Source organism: Physella acuta, unplaced genomic scaffold, assembly GCF_028476545.2.
Source record: "Physella acuta isolate Inbredline_101_S28 unplaced genomic scaffold, ASM2847654v3 ptg001645l, whole genome shotgun sequence".
In the NCBI taxonomy this organism is placed as follows: Eukaryota; Metazoa; Mollusca; class Gastropoda; family Physidae; genus Physella; species Physella acuta.
The window spans coordinates 426-19,448 of record NW_026733159.1 but is presented as its reverse complement, the minus strand read 5'-3'; the positions used below and the strand labels follow the sequence as shown (position 1 = coordinate 19,448).

Below are 19,023 nucleotides of genomic sequence, written 5' to 3'. Positions count from 1 at the left end.
CTGTAGTTCAAACTAGTACACGCTACATGTTCCAAAGTTTATTTCTCTTCATCTATCTTTATAAAATCAATCAGCTGCTTTGGGGTGGAAAAACTGTGTACGATTCTTCTTCCAACCGTGTAAGAAAGAAGATAGCAATGCTAAAGAAAGAAGATAGCAATGCTAGATAAAAGCGTATAGAAACCCTGATATGAGACTGAGAAATATAGAGCTTGGAATTGGGGGGGGGGGGGGGGGGGGTCGGCGTGGCCGAGTTGGTAAAGCTCATGGTTGCTAAACCGAAAAGTCTTGAGTTTGGACCCTCGGTGATGAGGCTCATTAGCTGGGGACAGCCACTCTTCTAGGAGAGACAACTCCAAAATCAAACAACTGCTGCCTTGTAGTTTGTTCTTGGTTGGACAAAGGCTATAAAAGCAAATCCAAAAAGAAAAGCAGTGAAATCGGAGTAGTGTTGGAGGCGTGGTCGAGTCAGCAAAAAGCTCATGGTTGTTAAACTCGAAAAAGTCTCAAGTTCAAACCCTCTGGCAGATAAGGCTCGATCCCATCCAACACTAAAAATTAAGAACGAAGAAGAAAACAACTAGTAACAAATATTCTTAGATTGACATCAATACAATGAAAACAAAACAAAAACATTTAGAAATAAATCATTTTATTCATACAACACAAAATAAAGCATTTCATCTAAATAAATTAATAATTTACAACTTTCCAAACATTGATAATAGAGTAGTTTGGCACAAGACATTGCTTACCCCAATAGACAACAATATATGTTTTTTTTTTGTTTTTTTTAATCTCGTTTTAAGTTATAGAGTTAAGTTTTAACTGGCCAAATTGAATCCATTTACATTTTAGACAGGAACTACTTGTTTTAATAATCCCATGCATAAAAAGTCTAAATAAAACATTCAATTTAGTCCTTTATTCTTGATAATTTATAATCCAACGTCCTTTTCAAAACAAATCTGCTATCACCTATACTTGAACCCATATTTTTTAATTAAAAAAAATAAATTAATTTACTTTTACCTAAGTTTTAACATTATAAAAAGTTAAGTAAATTATCAATCAAGTAAACAACTTAAATATTTTAAGTAAGATTTTCCACTCAATCTCGACTAGAGCTTAGTTAACTTCATATTTCATTGCACAATGTATTTTTGTGACTGTATTTACACAACACAAAATTATTAAGTAGAAATTATACACACATCTGAGTAAGAAAAGCAAAATGCTAAGGGAAATTAATCTCATAGGCAAGGAGTGGACATTTTTACAACACTGTTACATAACGGTGTATTATTAATTACAACCAGAAGTATTACAGGGTCTTATTTAGATACACAGGCAGGATAATACAGCATGATGATCAACATTATTTTCTGCCAGTATGGCTCAGTACTCAGTTGTGTTTAAAGAAAATACATTAGCATAAAATTATTCCTTGCTGTTGTTTTAACAAACAGCGTTTAAGTCCTAAATCACATATTATCCTGATTCAAAATACAACAAGTATTTTGTGGAATTTTTAAGTAGTGAGATATTCTTATCTTGTTGATGCCTTTATAAGGGTTCAATTGCCGAGTTCATGGAACAGACATTTTTAAAGCTCTGAACTTTTTATACATCATGTACACACTTAAATGTATAGATCTACAAGTAAGCTACATAAGTTATTTATTTCATAAACATATTTTGGTATGTTTTACTTATGAAGAAAAACAAATCTAATCATGTTCCTGCACTCTGATGATGTACAGTGTTTGCAACAATTTACTGAGATGAAATGTTGAAACAAGCTGTTTGTTTTTAAAGCAAAAACAAAATTACGTGAATAAATATCACAAAAGAGATTTTTAAGATGAAAAGTACAAAAAAAGTGATCAGCCTCATCTAAAACAACATACAAAAAGGAAGGGGAAGTTTTATCACAGTTTTCCACTCATCTAAGCTGAAGGAATGATTTTTAGATACTCCAGTGGGTTAGTGGGTGGGTAACAGACACCTTATCCAAATGCAATTACATCATATCCAATATGGTGTGATTTAGGCTAATTTTAAAAAAGAATGTTACCAATATTCACTTAGGAGGAATTAAGTGATGTAAAAAAAAAAAATTACGATACTTAAGCGATAAAGATATTTTGCAGTTGTGCACATTTAAGTGAGAATGTGCATTGGTTAAAAAAATGTGCAGATTTTTTTTTCACTTAGATGTAGCATGACCACCGTTTTTCGCTAAATTAGTCAATCAATCAAGGAAAATTGTTATTGAGATCTTGACGAGCCTCATGTTACTCTTTGCTTGGGTTGTTGATCATCCATCCCAACACTTGCCGATCAAATCCACAGGAAAAAAGGTTGCACGAGGGGTTGGTGTCAGCCCACGCTACACAACAAACCATTCTTGCATGGCCCTGGGTATAAACATTGTAAAAATTACAAATTTGAAAGAGAAAAACATTAATTCTAAAATATTTGAACAACTAAGTCCAAACAAAGAACATGGTAAAAATAATTTCTTCAGAAAATCAGTTATTCAATACACATTTTTGTTGATGATAGTGGTAGCCTGAAATCCAAAGGCAACAGTGAATGTAAAAATGTTAACTGGGAGATTGAAGTAAATCAAAGCCATTTTAGTGTCACTTATACAATATCAAAACCTGACTCACCTGTCTGTTGTTTCTTGGTAACCTTCCAATCCTCACACCATTTATATCGTAAAGTCGAATATTACGATTGTCATGAGGAATGGCAATAACGTTCTGAGAGACAGCAAGTCTGAAACACCAACAAGCTTACTAGTAGTGAAACTATAACATCAATACACTTACTGCTATCCACAATGTCAAAAATGTATTTATAATTAATCACAAATTATGAACACAAACTTTGTCCTTTACAAAGCATTTTTGTAGCTGAATTTTTTAAAATTTAATCTGCTTTAAAAAAAAACATGATAAACAGCTGAAATGAATTTAGTACAAAAGTAAAATACAAAATGTTATACAAAACCTGAAAACAAAATTCTAGTATAGATCTGCTAACTATGATCTTGATCTTTGAACATTTTTGTTAAAATAATTTTTTGACCATAGCAATAGATTTATCAAAGTCTGATTACCTGTTGACCTCTGAGTCTGTTCTTATTGCCGCTATAGGTGACCTCATGTTCCGCATGTCCCACACCTTCACAGTGCGGTCATCACTCCCAGAAACAACTTTGTCTCCGCTAGCAAACACTGCAGAAGTCACCTGTCTAGAAGCAGCAAAACCAGCATAAAGTTACAATTATTCAGTTGTTAATTTTATTTTTTTAAACTATTGTTGAAAAAGGTAACTCATGACAAGTTTACTATGGTTAACAATGACCTATCTATTGCTTCCAAAATAGAGGTATCTATTTTTGAAAGAATATTAAAAGCTGAATATAAAAACTAATATAGAAATCTTATGCGAGCTAGTAAGTTTTAGGCTTAAATATGTTACTGTTAATTTTTTTCAAAAAGCTGCTTTGAACAGTTATTCATAGCATACTTAACGCTTTTCAGTCCGATTCTTAAATCTGTCTGAGACACAGTTTGTACACAAAAATCCAATATAAAAAAGTGCGTAACTAATACTATTTGAATCATGGTAAGTTTCTGTCATTATTTGTTCTGTTTATTATTAGTAATTGACGATGAAAAGATGTTTTGAATATCTCAGCAATCATTATTCTACCTATGTCTATCTAATAGTATGACCGGCATACTAATTAAAAGCACTGGCATTGATTCAAGTACAAATGTTCATTATAATAATAAAACCAACTTTTTAGTTTTATTGGTAGTCTTTATTTTTTAATTGAGAGTCTGTTGTGTGTATATTTAGCTCAGGGATTTTAGTTTCAGGAGCTAAGGGTTCAAAGGATTAAACTTTAAGCAGAATAAAAAAAACAAAAGGTATTTACTTTGTAGTATGCAGTGTTATTTAAAGGCTAATGGTAAATTGATATGCTGCTAAATTCAAACACGAAATATTACTTGAAATAAACCCACAAAAAATGTTTTATGAAAATGTTTGTGGCACACTATGTGTAAAATCAACACTCTGACTTGTCATGCACCAACCCTTGACATGTCACTAATAAAACTTACTGAGTGTGTCCTTGGAATACATTCACAAGCATTGATGGCCCTCTGAAATCCCACAGACGAAACGTTGTGTCTTTAGACGATGTCAGGACCAGCCTCTGACTCTGATGGGCGTGTACATCGGTCAACTCTTGGTCATGACCTGGTCAGATAATCAAACTTACATAATTAAACCTACAACTGTAACGCATTAATGTCTTTCTATAACTTCATATACAACCCTAAACAAGCTGATACCAAATGTTAAAAAACTACTTTTCTATGTGGAGTTTGTGGTGGAATCAATTTTCACTTGTATTCATACTGGTAATAAGGCCATATATTTTATGGAATAATAATACTGATTATTTGAACTCTAATACAGATTTGGAAGACAAACACTATTAGAATTTATTTTAAAATATTTGTTTGTTTGTATTTAACCAACCTGAAAGTTGAGATATTTGTTCTCCAGATTCTGCATCAGCCAATACTGCCATTCTATCCCAGGATGCAGTGATGACCTGTGACCCCTGTGCCATCCAATCCGCTGCAGTTACCACCTCGGAATGCTGGGCCAATTCTAAACTGGGGTTCCTTACAGTGCTGGCCTCATGTGCATAATCAATCAAGTCTGGTCATCAAAATAATACCAATTTAATAATTCCAGCCAAACAACATTATATACTATGAATAAACTTTAAGCTAAAATTTAGTGTTAAAATGTTATAAGAAATCTGATCTTACCATCTGTTGTGTCTTCTCTACCAGAGCTATCAATTTCTTCTTCACCAGATGAGTGAGATTTCTAAGGAAGTGAATATCAAGATAACATTATAGTAGTAATTATAATTAGATTTTAAGTTGACAGGAAATATATTAAAGATCTATAAAAATATTTCATGTTCATGAAAGAAAATCATATTAAAATCGTTGAATAGTGTTAGAAAGATACAATGCAATTTAAAATTCTGTTTCCTGTTATCAAGACATCAATAAATAAAAATCTCCGACTCAGAGTGTCTAGTCAAGCAACTCACGGAAATATCAACATGAGAGAGCTGTGAGAGCTGAGCCCTCCATATGTGGGCCGTCCCATCACCCGAGGCTGTCAGCACCAGCTCCTGGTTGGGGTGAAATCTGATAGAGTTGACAGACCCCTTGTGGCCTGTGTACTGAAGAAGACACGCTCCACTCTCCACAGAGTAGATCCTGCCTGTATGGTCTGGTTAGATAAAAAATTTATTCAAAAATTAAACTTAATTAAAAAAATTATTTTGGATACATTTTTTTTAATGATCAGAGCATTGTGGTAAAATACAACACTGAGAAATATCTAATACAACATCACGACGTTTTATTGGAGACAACTTTTTTTTAAATTATTATCTCTATCTTAACCAATAATTTAGACTTTACACCAGCGTAAGGTCTCCTTGTCCTGACCACAACACTAACATACCGGTAGAAAAAAAGCCTTGAGATGGTAATGCATTGTCCTGCCAGCAATTATATAACAACCCACTAAAAATATACATAAACTAAAAAATGAAGATTAATTAACCTGCAGATGCAGTCCCAATAATGTGATGTGTGTGGGTCTTGGATACACTGACTTCCCAGACACCATCTCTGTGACCTCTGAACTGTCGGACTACACTGTACACTGGGTTGGGGGTTCTGAAGCTGGACACCAGTTTGCTTGTGGATTGTTTGTAAGTAGTTTTTATCCTCTGTGACAACAAGGGTTCTGCCCAACAGAAAAGTCATACAGTAGAGTGACAATTGCTCAAACATACTTGGAAATATTAAGTATTAATAGCACTATTTTTTGTCATATTTTATTATTATACTAGTTAAAAAGGTATGACTGTCTATTGTACAATAAATATGAACAAATTTGAAGCATTGTTATATTTCTGAAAATAAACTGTTTTGATGTGCCTTTGTTATTCTTTAAATGCAAAAAAAAAAAACCATACAGAATTCTGATACGCACAGAGCCATTTTGATATACACTTACTTTTACTCTTAGCTCCAAAATCTGTAGAATCTTGTGCTTCTAGGGGTGTTTTTTCACTGCTTATACTTTCATTGCCTAGTTTGTCAGACATCATGTCAAGTCTATCTTGCACTGTGCAATAAAATCAACAAGGTGAAGCTTAATTTCATACTTCATAGTTTTTCAGTTAACATGGAAATGTGATTCAAAATAAAACAGAACAAGGAACAGTTATATTTGTGTTTGTGTAACAACTCAAGAAGCTGAGTTGCTATAGAATAAATATAAACAAAGGGCATACATATAAAAAAAAATTAACTATATGTAAAATATTTATGGTTTTATTTATTTGGTTCTTTTTCTTATGGAATAAAATTCAGCTATGGTCTAAACTTAAACTGAACAGCACTTAAAACTAATTAAGACTTTCTTGAACTAAAAAAAAACCTGTATTTTGAAGCATCCACATGCAGGTGTAGACAGATACTGATAACAAACACAGAACTGAACAAAATTTAATGTTCATTGCACTGACCACCAGATGAATCATAGACTTACATGCTAAGTTTGTGGTGTAGAGGTGTTCAAATTCTTTTTCAATCTGTAAGAACAGATCATAAAGCCTAGACCTGCATAGAAATAGATGTTGTCATGTTACAAGCTAGAAGTTTCTATATTAGCCATTCTTATTAACCATAAGCTATAATATTATATATATTTATATACATACAAATACATATTTACTAAGGTGCAAAAGAGTTACAAAAAGAACACCTACCTCATGTGACCAGGCAAAACACTCTCCATCTCAAAATCTTCTCCGTACCTATTCAAATGAGGGGCTAAGAGTCCACGCGAGCCGTCAGTGTGACTCCTATGTCGTCTCATCACCCGTGGAGCTTTAACCTTGGATGCAGTGGCTGGCTGCGGCTTGTGATTGTTCAGATCTTTCCCCACAACGGCCTGTGTTTTGTGTATACTTCCTTCCCTGCCACTACCAGGGGATGGCTTATGCCCGCCACTATCTTTACTTGAGGCAGAAAGCTGCTTATGGCTAGTGTTTTCCTTGCTGCCACTTAATGGCAACTTATGCCCGCCACTGTCCTTGTTGCCTGGAAGGGATTCCAGAGGCATGGCTAGTCCGTAGGGTAATTAAGTGTTAGACTGAAGGCGGATACACAGTCAGAAGCACTGTTAGTCAGGTGTTTACTTGGCTACAAGTCTTCAAAAGTGGAAGTTAGTAAAGGTAAAAAGCTGTATTCAGATTAGTATTAACAATAATTAAAAGCATGTATATGTATAAAATGCAAATTTTTGAAAAAAATGTAAATGAACTCAATCTAAATTTAACTTCAATGTTTAACATTTATACAGTAGTGTAATAAACTATATATATATATATATACAGATATTCACTTGTATTTTGATCTATTAGGGATAAATAAATCTAATCAAACTCTAAATCTAAATTTCAAGGAGTATTTTAAATTTTTTGCTTTAAATTGTTATTTGCAGAATATCTAGCTTAGAATATGTCCACATTAACATGTGATGCATCTCTCATCTTTTTTATCAATCTTATTAAATCATTCTTGGATGGTTATATTATGTTTGGAAATCAGTTCTCTAAAAGGAATATTTTCTGCATTCCTATACTTCTATAATGAGGGCTAGTGCAAGCATTAGTTTAGGTGAGATTAAATATAATAACAAGTGAAATAAATATTGTGCATTTTCTAGCTTTTAGCCCAAAAGAAAGCCAATAAATATTTCCTTGATAAGAATAGTTGACATAAAAACATATATTGACTATCTGGACAATGTTATTTATTTAAAATGAAACATGATCAGTTGTATTTTTATTTGAAAATTAAGGAAAAACAGTAAAGTATAGGCCAACAGGCCCTAAACAAAACTAAAATAACTTGGACCACAGGTAGTCTAGTTTAGAATTTAGATTGAGATTCTAGATCTAATCTAGAATAATAAAAAATAATCTTAATCTAGCTAGATTCTAGATCTCTAGATCTATTCTGGCACTAGATTCTATATTATATAATATTAGATCTAGAATAGATCTATCTATACTATAATGATAGGCCGATTCTAGCCGGAATAAGATACGCATGCGCAATGGAGAGAAACTACGACTTGCCTTAGCGGCGATGTTTTCGATGGTACTGCGCATGCGTGTGTTTACAACCGCAGAACCCTAACACCAACCCTAATCCTATCCTTAACCCTATCCCTATCCCTAACCCTAATCCTATCCCTAACCCTAGCCCTAATCCTATCCCTAACCCTAATCCTACCCCTAACCCTCATTCTAGCCCTAACCCTAGCCATAGGTCACTGCGCATGCGCAGAACTATCTTTTGCCGACTAAGTGGAGACGTTGGGGAGAAAAATCTTCTTCCGAGTAGACACTTCGATAATGATAATCTATATGATGACTAGAGTAGATTCAAGTAGATCTAGATTCTAGACAGACCTAGTCTCTAGATCTCAATCTAGAAAGATCTAAATCTATATCTAGAATCTAGATATTGTATAGACTAGATTTCACTAGATTACTATTCTAGATCGAGTATTCAGTAGAATGAGTAGATAGATTTAAGATTATATTATATAACTCAGCCTATTTTTTATTAATCTTCTAGTCTAGATCTAGATTAAGATATAGAACTAGATCTAGAGTCTAGATCAAATACATAGACTATAGGCCTACTACTACTAGATCTAGATCTATTTATTTTTACTATTTTAATATTTTATTAACTGGGAAAAGTAAAAAGAAAAAGAATGCAACTTTAAAAATGTTAGTTAGATCTAGCTGCTTTTAGTTTAGCAGTAGTATGAGTCGTCTAGAATCTATAGCTAGACTAGATCTAGGCTATATCTAATCTAATTTAGTCTAGGTTACTCTAGATGTATTCTAGATCTGGATAGAATCTAGATCTAGATCTAGATCTAGTCTAGATCTAGAATCTAGTACTAGTAAGTGAACGATCACCAACATTGAAATTAATAAAAACAAACATTTTGTTAGACGGAAGCTTTCTCTGGCGTATACAAGTAGTTAGAACTAAATATTTGATATTATGGTATCGATATTTTCATTAGCGATACTTTGACAGTTTAAAAATGAGCCATATTTTATTTTTATGAGACTCTAGGACTAGCATCTAGATTCTAGATTTAGATTTATATCAATTTTAAACGCAACCAGAAGCTATGAATAAAGTTCTAGGTTTAAGATGCAATGCGATTTTTTTTCTATATTGATAAAACCTAATAAATTCTGAATCTAAATCTAGAATCTAGAAAATCTACATCCCCGAATTCCTAAACATTTGTCAGGGTCAATACTTCAACTCCGTCCTGACCTTAACTGCCTTTAACTTACAACTCTAGTGGAGTCCCTTTACTTTAAGGATTTTCCTCTAGATTAAATCTGCATCGTTAGGCCTAATGCAGAATTATAGTTAGGCCTAGTCGACTAAATGTGCTGGCTAAATGGGACATTACATATTTTTAAGCTGGTTGAGCAGTTACGACGACTGATTATTGAATACAAAAATTGTCAAATAAAATTAAGTCAAGTTGATGATCGGCTACATGCTTGGAAATGGTGTCGGTGAAATGGTTCGGTTGATGTGAAGTACAGTGACGAGTGATGAATCTGTCATGACATGATCAGATAGAAATCTAGAAAAATGAAAATATTGGATCCAGGTTTGAAACAGTTTGATTCTAAACTCGAGATCTAGACTCTAGATCAAGTTAACATTTAATTTATCATTTTATATCAATTTAAAAAATTAGAGATCTAGACTAGATCTAGACAACACAACAACACAAGAGAGAGAATGTGTCACCCATAAAAAAAAGCATTAATATTATTAAATTAATAATGACCCATATCATTTTCCAATCACAGTTTAACATACTGGTGACATCAGAGAGGAAAAATTTACACTTAAAAATTAAAATGCTAAGTAATCTTCATCAAATGCATTTAACTTTAACAGCCTCTTAAAATGAGTCTGAGTGTATTTCATTTGTATGGGGGGAGGGGGTGGAGATGGGGATAGCATCTAGATCAGGGGTCTCCAAACTTTTCAGTCCGAGGGCCGCATTGACTATCAAATTTCAGTTTGGGGGCCAGTTTCTTCCTGGCATGTCTTTGATTTTTCTGGGCAAACGTCCTCAGCCATCACCAACAAACGATTTTTACTTGGACAAAAAGATCTCCGCGGGCCGGATGAGAGGACTTCGCTGGCCGCATCCGGCCCGCGGGCCGTAGTTTGGAGACCCCTGATCTAGATCTATTTATTTAAAATTTTATTTGAATTGTAAACTTGCTCAGGAGGGTTGGATTAGTAAGTTAGTAGCTGTTCCTTATGGCAATTCTCTCTTGTTTTGGTTTTGATTTACTTTTCTTGCTATTTTAAAGTTATTGAGTAGGTAGAGGTCAATCAGTAAACCTACTTCAAGCACTTTTGCATTACAAAAGATATGTACATGGATGTTGATTTTAACTAGGATTTGTATACAAGCCTTTGTTACAAGGTGTTCTTTGAAGTCTTCTCTACAGACTTCTTTTTAACATTGCAAAGAATATCAAATTGCAAACAATAATATAGATGTTTCATTGTGATTGGTCCATGTTTGGATATTTCTGTAGGCAGTTCATTTTATTATTCATACTAAACACACCTCCTACAAGGATGCTTATTGCAACCATTTCTCTTTCTCCTTGTCACTGACTGGATTATGAAGACAGTCACCCATGGAAAGAAGAATGGGATCTAGTGGACCTTGTAAAATGAGCTGAAAGATGTGGACTTCGCAATTCACATCTCTCACACTGCTAACAGCAGTTGCAAACAAGAGAACAATCCCATCATTCCCAAGTGCACAATTTGGTGGCTGCCATATCATCAAAAGTTGGCTTTGAAATCCAGAAGCAAAAGACGAAAGCCATGAAGACAAACTGCACTATTAATTTAAGTAAGGAGCCAGTCATACAATATGGAAGTCTCGTTTTATGTAGAAAGTGAATGCGTTTGCTTTGCTACATTGGTAGAATAAATAACTACATTGGTAGAATAAATAAATAAACGCAAGGAACAGACTCAGATGTTAAAGAAAGAATGGGCTAGGCAAGACATGTTTTCAACCAGCTTAACAAGATATGGTCTACCAGTTGGCGTTGCTTCTATTTCTTTTTCTAAATGCTTTAGTTTACTAGTTTAACATGTTGTGTAGTATATCTAACTGCGGTTGTATATTTGTTTCTTTCAAATTAGTTATCTGTTGGTGTATGTCTCAAACATATAGCATTATACTTTTTCCTAATTATCTAGACGTAGACTGTCTAAGTGAACCGTAACGGCCTGTTATAACACTAAATATTGTGTGCATTTACATGTGTATAACTTTAATTATTTCACTATTTGCTTGTATTTCTAGTGTTCTAAATCATCAAATAAAACTGCCTCAAAATTTTATTTACTGTGTCAAGAAAAAGAAACCGAAATATATATATATGCACATTGGGACATTACCCCTCCCCCAAGTTCAAGAATCCTGACTCAAACTCTGTACCTATATATTACCTTAATCCTAACCTTAAGAAAAAGCATTCACCTAAGCCTAAAACTTAAACCCAAACCCAATGTCCTATTGGAGGGGGGAAAATGCCCTGTTCCCATGCACATTGTGGTGGGGGATTGAATGTGTGATTATGTCCGACGACACTAATGACACCAACAAGTCTGATCATAATTTTAACTTAAATTATCAACCACAAATACTAGATCTACACTACACCACCAACATCTAACCACATCCTTTTCCTACTATGGCAAAACCCCCAACTGTCTATTCAGTCTTGTGTCTATATCATCGCATCATTGTCGTGTCTCACTCACAAAACACATATTATATTTTTTTTAAAAAAGCCACATACTCTTGAACCAAATCATCTATCATCAGTACCAAGTTTACACCATCTTTATTAACTCTACCAGTCTAGGCTTATATCTATCTATGCTATGACACACATAATTACTCCTATACGCTTATGTATGTATATGTAAACTATATGCAAGTATAGGATAAATATATCTATACACACATATATATTTTTTTTATATGTATGTATATATACATGCGGAGGTGACACCCTGAGTATCACACAGGACCTCACCTAGTTACGTACTGTCCTTTATTTATTTAAGAAGATTTCAATACTGTAGCATTATTGGATATTGGTAAAACTATAACATGAATAAACACATCCCCTGTTACAAATATATCTTTACTAATATTCATTTTATAATTCTTTTAGCAAAAACAAGAACATCTATGTAAAACCTCACATAACTTCAACACTTTGGACTTGATTTAAGGTAACCCTTTGAATTATATTATAAATATGAATAAATTATTTACTACGCTGTATTTGTGCAGTGAATAAACAAGTCTTTTTTAATAATTAAAGCAGAGTAATTAGCATCTTTTATTGTTCTTTAGGTGCAGGAGCTGAAAATGGCAAGACTAAAGCATTTAAAGTTGTTCTGGACGAAGCACAAGTTGACAGCTAGGCTGAAAGTGTTTGTTGTCATAGCTGCCGTAGTGATGCTGGTTACCCCACTTCGCAATGCCTTAATACCTGGGTGGCCTAAGACCTTAAAGCAGCTCAACACGATCAAGGTTAATATTTGATATTCATAAGTAACAAAATTCTTAGATTTTAAAAAATATTTTCTTTTATATCTCTTTAATTATCAAGTTAAGTATTTTTTCACTGGGTTGTAAGTGAAGTGTTGAATTTTAGACTACGCACTATTTCAAGCTTACCTTCAACTCAGATTCCTAAGTTCATCCATGCATTCATATGTCTGGAAATTTGAGGCCACTTAGATATAGTTCTGATCACACAATCAGAGGGCATTGAACTCCTTCTGTTTGAGCAGACATCTTGGGGAATTTTAAATTGGGTGTTCATATATTTTACTTCATCAAGTTGCCCCTCCTGAAGTAGATTGGTTTCTAACTATAAGTTAAACCTTATCTAACTCTAACCTTGTCACTCTAATTTAATAAATATTAATATCAACAAGATTTTGAAAAAGTTAATACATAACATTTTATTTTCATCTTTATCTCATATCTGTTATTTTTTGTTACAGGTTATTTATATCCACCTCTCAGATCTGTTCTACTATGTTGATCGTTCACCTTACACCGGGTCTTGTGAGGCCGTTCACAGGAAACTTTCCAGCATCAAAATGCCAAAACTGGAAGAAATGCCAGTGTATGACCTGCAGGACTGGTACCAGCTGTCCAGTAAACTCAAATCTTCTCTAAATGAGGAGCAGCTGGCCATTCTTGACAACTACAAGCCATCCCTCACACCAAAGGAGCAGCGCTTCCTGTTGTACACAGCGCTCTCTGTAACCCAAGCTTTAGCTGCTTTCAACATTACTTACTTTATATCTGAGGGATCTCTGATTGGCTACTGGCGTCACCATGGGATGATACCTTGGGATGATGATGTGGATATTTTATTTGATGGTCGACAATGGCCGCTGGCTCGGCAGGTTTTGTCCTGCCTGCCTGATATACAGATGAACATGGGCTCGGATTATATGTGGAAACTGTATCATAAAGATTCTGCATTATGGCTCGGGGAGTCGGAGATCAAGTTTCCTTTTGTTGATGTATTCTTATTCAATCAAGATTCCAATCACGTTTGGCCTGTGTGTATTTGGATGAAAACAGAGGTGATACTACCCAAAGATTGGGCTCTTCCTGTCAGTAAGGGTGTATTTGAGGGGTACCCAGTTTCCATCCCCCGGAATCCCACAGCCGTACTTGATTTCCATTTTGGTCGGGTGACCTCAGATTGCTACTCACGTACGTTTTTGCGTAGAGAGCGACAGTTGGTTCCTTTAAATGATAGGACCCACATATCCTGTTCAGTTCTGAAAGGCATTTACCCATTTGTGGACCGCAAAAAGGTGGACCGCACTAAAGGTACAGTTCTTGAAGAAAGGGTTGTAGCCTCGAGGGTGATTTCAACTTTCAATACCACATATCACGGAGATTTGGAATGATTTACAAACAAAAGGGAAACCAAGGTCCAGTATCAAAGTAGCAATGCAAAAGAAAGTAAAAGGGTGATAACTATCTTTTTTACGCACACCTTTGTTATAATTTTTAACACTTGTTCGTATTTATTACCTCCAACCCCTTTTTCCTAATTTAAGAGAGGAATTTGTATATTTTGTATTAAATTCAATACATTTAAAATATTTTGGCAAACATGATTATGTGTGTTAATATACAATTGTTTGATTTATCACTAATGTTTTTCAAAAAAATGTTTTTGTTTGCTCAATTACTTTGTACTTTTATTTATTGTTTTTACTATATAGTGATTCTTTTTTTGACAATTTGTTTTAAGAAACATTTTACTTTGTCTGCTGGAAATTCAGTTAAAATAATTTCCATACTACATGTAGACACTAAATTCTTATTAATGTTAGTTTAAAATTTTGTTCAATGTTGTTTTATATTTTTTCATTACTTTTACCTTTTCTGATGCTGTAAATTTAGTTCTTGATTTTTAATGTTCATTGCAACAAAAAGTATATATCATATAGAAGACAAATGCATTATGTCCACATTTTTGGCAATCCAGTGAATTTATTTTAATAGTTGCCATAGCACAAGCTAATGAATTGAAAGATTGTTTAAAAACTATTCTAATATTAGGTTGTCCTTTAACCTACTTTTTAACACTGTTACAATAAGGCCAAGCCTTGTTTTCACTACTTAACAAAGTTTTGTGTTAATTTCAAAATTATATTATTTAATTAATTATTTTGATTTTATGATTAGTACAGCATAACTAATCTGCTTATAACAATGGATGCTTAGTGTTTACCATGAATTTTACACCTGCTGTTATTTTTGTTTAATATACTTAGAACGTGGGAGAAAATAATGTCCTATTATTTTTAGTGTTTGACGTCTTCTGAAACAATATCCTAGGTGTCACTCTACCAGTAATTTAATGAAGTATATTCACATGATACCATGCACTTTAAAACTTGCGGCTGAAATTTTAATATTTGATCTTGCTGCTTACTGCATTGGATGTACAGAATTTGTCAGCTATAGCTATAGTTGATTCAGTGGCGTAGGCAGGGGGGGTCATAACCCCCCAACCCCCCCCCCCCCCCCCCCCCTCCCATAGACCCCTCGGTATATATATAAAGTATGAAGGGGGGGGGTGCAGATCGAAAGTTTGTCCCCGGGTAAAAATTGGAAACCCCCCCCCCCCCCCCCCCCCCCCCCCCCTTGAGACGATCCTGGCTACGCCACTGAGTTGATTTAAGAATAATATCTTAACATTGAACATTTTTATAGAAAAAATGTTTTCTATTTACTCAAGAACTTCCTGTTTATCATTTGTGTCATATTTGTCTCTGAAATCAAGCAGTGTAGATATGACTGCTGTACTTTCCATTTAAAATTGAACAAGTTCCATTGTCAGCTGTGATAGTTCATATCATTTTGTTTGGGTTTTTTTTTTCTAACATTGTTTTTCCTTTTATTATTTTATGTACATATGCTTGTATCTGGAGTCACACATTTGAGTCTTTGGTCTAACCTTATGTGAACCAACACATTTTTTAGTGATATAAAATATATTTCCAGTGCTGAGTTAGTTGGGTTGATGCTGTGTAGAGTTGATCTACACATGGGAATGAAGGGATTGTGTGGCTAGTAAAGCTGCCTTAGCTTTCCCTGACTTACATCAAGCACCCATCCAAGCTGGGTTTATTATAGACCAATTGGGATTGGGATTGTAGTCCTTCAAGGTGGTAGTCATGCACTCTGTGTGACCACACCATCCTTGTAACAACACATTACATCTATATGCATTATTTCATTTATATTCAAAGATGTAACATTTCCTTTTAGGAAAACATTTACCACCAAAAATTTATTTGTATTTCAATTTAAATTTATAATTACCACCTTGAAAATTCTGATAATTCGTTTCATTTTATTATCATGGCACATAACTATGCATCATGTGTCTGCCATAGAAAAACATTTAAGTCAGTGCTGGTCATTCTGTGACTAATTTAGACAAACGATGCCTATAAAAGAAATTACAGTGGCTAGATAAGCAATATCAAATCATCATTAACAAAAAATGTATACGGTTTTTTGCAATTTTTATATATTTTTGTACAACTTTTTGTTATACACCACCCATTTTTTTATGTTCACAGTTTCTTCACTTTACACAACGCATAATTTTCTGCTGTTGTTTCAGTTGATTTTCTAATTATTATTTACACATCTAAGCAGAACCAAAATTACCCAGTTTGATAAACTATAGTTTATTTTGTTTTATTTATACTGTTCTTTAAATATTCTGCTGAATAAGTGATCAGGTGGATTGTTTGCTTTGTGTCCTATTTATATATTTATATATTATTCTCATATTTATAGTAATTATACTAATTATAGACCTATGTTGGCAAAAAATCTTTTGTTACAGCTGTTTATATTGTAATGAACTTCATACAATTCCAGTAATTATATTTTCTTCCTATATATATATATATATTTTTTTTTTTTCAATTAAATCTACAGTGATTGATCTTCCAAGCACATATTATTACACCAGATACCTCCATATTGATCAGTCTAGAAATAGCATTTCAATGAGGTTTAACCAAATTCACACACACAAAAAAAAAGTATTGCGAAAGCTTAAAGAAATCAATCCAGACATCTGTTGTGGTAAGACATGATACAGATTTATGGGGTTTTGCAGATCATAGCCAACTACATAGCTAATCTTCTTGAGTTTTGTGCAAGATTTCTTTCAGGAAAATGTTTACAATTACTATGTTAAAAAAGGTTACAATAACTGAAGTTTTAGCAGTTTAAAGAATGTTATCCAAAGCAGTATTTTAAAATAATTTCTCCCCAATCACGACATAAGTTTCGTATTAGGGAGGATGCGTAGTGGCCTACAATTTGTAATAATATCTAAGACAATGGATACTTATTAAACTCAGGTCTGAATCTTATTCCAGTTTTTTTTTCTATTTAATCACCTTTTGCCCAACACTCCATTAACTTCACGTGATAGAGTGCTGCACCACAACCGCTATTAAAGTTAAGTTCCTTTTATTTGAGTAATACAATTATTTGTCCTTATTGCTTATTTAACTTATTGTGAAAAAAGATATCAGATTATCAAGGTTGTGTTAACTTCTTGGGATTTTAAAGAAAACTGCTTTTTGATAATGAATGTGATTTGTATATTTATGTGATATGGAAAAATTACACTAGATGTTATTAAAAGTTAAGAAAGTAAATTTAGGGTGTTCTTTTATCATTGATCGCCATTGTTCATTTTACATTTAAGATTCAGCTTTTTTGTTTATTTGTCTTCATCTTTGGATCATATAAAACTTCTGTACGTGGCCTAAATACTCTAAAGAATAAAACTGATTAACAAATGCTTTTTTATTTTGTGTTTGACAACATGGATATAAAACAACATGAGTTGAATGACATCACTAAAGCATAATATTGCAACTAACATACATTTTCAAACTTTAAATCATGATAAGCACTAAACACTCATAATTTGTTTTAGTCAATCAAAACCAAGCAAGTATTCATTCATTTATTTGTAATGAACAAAGTACTGGCTATAGCAAACATCAAGACTGAACTGTTAAACATAAAAAAAAGCTTTTAATATAAATGTACAAAACATGCTATGAAGTCCTGGTACATGTATGTGAAACTTGTACCTGCCCTGCTTACAGTTGTACTGTATCAAGTATGGCTTGTGATAGTCTTAAGATTTGCAGCATATATACATATATAAATTACATATAATACATGGAACCAAAGGTAAATCGTGTATAGCAGGGGTCTCCAAACTACGGCCCGCGGGCCGGATGCGGCCCGCGAAGTTCTCTCATCCGGCCCGCGGAGATCTTTTTGTCCAAGGAAAAATCGTCTGTTTGTGATGGCTGAGGAACTTTGCCCAGAAAAATTAAAGACATGCCTGGAAGAAACTGGCCCCCGAACTGAAATTTGATGGGTAATGCGGCCCTCGGACTGAAAAGTTTGGAGACCCCTGGTGTATAGGAATAGTGCAGTTTAAAGACTGAACTAGTACAAATATAACATTGTTTAACTGCTCAAGTTTCACACAATTTAGTACTTGAATGTAAACAAATATGATGGCTTCCTTGTAAAATTAAAAGGTCTTTAACTTGTGAGGTAACTAACACTATCTATTTTATTACTAATTGAATTAACCTCACTGCAGCTACCATTTGTATTTATGTTGTAAAATTAGACAACTCCATTCAACAATGAGTGTGTCAATGGTCAAAACATGACAGTTTTGGGTAGCCAATACAACAACTACTACATGTAATTATCAGGTACTAATTACAGAAGATTGGACACAGTGATATCATACAGACTTACAAAAAAAAAAAACCCAAGCAAAAAACATGGATACTAATCACTATGGCAACAGACTTTCCATTTACATTTTTATTTTGAACACATTTCATTGCTGACAATGAAAATTCATTTTTATATTTACTCCATTAATAATATTAAAAAAAAAATTGTTATATAAATTAGAAAATCATAAAATAAATTACAACAAAGCTACAGCTAATTAAGTTAGGGCAATCAGGTTTTTATTACACTGGAAATTGGAACCCTATTGATTTGCTTGAGAAATGTTTACTGAGTATTAAAAGATTGTTAGTGGCAGGTATTTACATGTTTGAATTTTTGACAATGTTAGAGTGAGTCACAAAA

The 19,023-nt window shown here is 33.5% G+C and overlaps 2 protein-coding genes across 4 annotated transcripts; one reads left to right on the top strand and one right to left on the bottom strand.

Moving 5' to 3' along the window:
• Positions 1 to 641: 641 nt before the first annotated feature.
• On the bottom strand, positions 642 to 9,277 carry LOC131929529 (WD repeat-containing protein 37). Of its 3 annotated transcripts, none has more exons than XM_059285779.1 (12): positions 9,163 to 9,277; positions 6,902 to 7,345; positions 6,682 to 6,752; positions 6,145 to 6,255; positions 5,686 to 5,871; positions 5,162 to 5,346; positions 4,869 to 4,929; positions 4,570 to 4,755; positions 4,146 to 4,284; positions 3,131 to 3,265; positions 2,679 to 2,787; positions 642 to 2,420 (listed from the first exon to the last, which is right to left on the bottom strand). In XM_059285779.1, exons 2-12 carry the CDS (start codon positions 7,255 to 7,257, stop codon positions 2,298 to 2,300), a joined length of 1,662 nt encoding a protein of 553 aa, XP_059141762.1. In that variant the 5' UTR covers positions 7,258 to 7,345; positions 9,163 to 9,277; the 3' UTR covers positions 642 to 2,297. The 3 variants fall into 3 exon arrangements, with proteins under 3 accessions (XP_059141762.1, XP_059141764.1, XP_059141763.1); XM_059285781.1 differs by having other exon boundaries at positions 6,902 to 7,235; positions 9,163 to 9,237; XM_059285780.1 differs by having other exon boundaries at positions 9,141 to 9,212.
• A 27-nt stretch (positions 9,278 to 9,304) lies between these two features.
• Positions 9,305 to 15,345, top strand: LOC131929530 (uncharacterized). Its single transcript, XM_059285782.1, has 4 exons — positions 9,305 to 9,858; positions 12,479 to 12,539; positions 12,664 to 12,843; positions 13,323 to 15,345. The coding sequence occupies exons 3-4, from the start codon at positions 12,679 to 12,681 to the stop codon at positions 14,247 to 14,249; spliced, it is 1,092 nt and encodes a 363-aa protein (XP_059141765.1). The 5' UTR covers positions 9,305 to 9,858; positions 12,479 to 12,539; positions 12,664 to 12,678; the 3' UTR covers positions 14,250 to 15,345.
• The last annotated feature ends 3,678 nt before the right edge of the window (positions 15,346 to 19,023 follow it).

Bases quoted from the DNA above. Each gene is read 5' to 3' on its own strand.
- LOC131929529 (XM_059285779.1), bottom strand. From the start codon at position 7,257: ATGCCTCTGGAATCCCTTCCAGGCAACAAGGACAGTGGCGGGCATAAG. The intron at 5,872-6,144 runs GTAAGTGTATAT...TCTGTTGGGCAG, and splicing joins TTTTGGAGCTAAGAGTAAAA to AACCCTTGTTGTCACAGAGG. The intron at 4,930-5,161 runs GTGAGTTGCTTG...TCACTTCCTTAG, and splicing joins TCTCTCATGTTGATATTTCC to AAATCTCACTCATCTGGTGA.
- LOC131929530 (XM_059285782.1), top strand. From the start codon at position 12,679: ATGGCAAGACTAAAGCATTTAAAGTTGTTCTGGACGAAGCACAAGTTG. The intron at 12,844-13,322 runs GTTAATATTTGA...TTTTTGTTACAG, and splicing joins AGCAGCTCAACACGATCAAG to GTTATTTATATCCACCTCTC.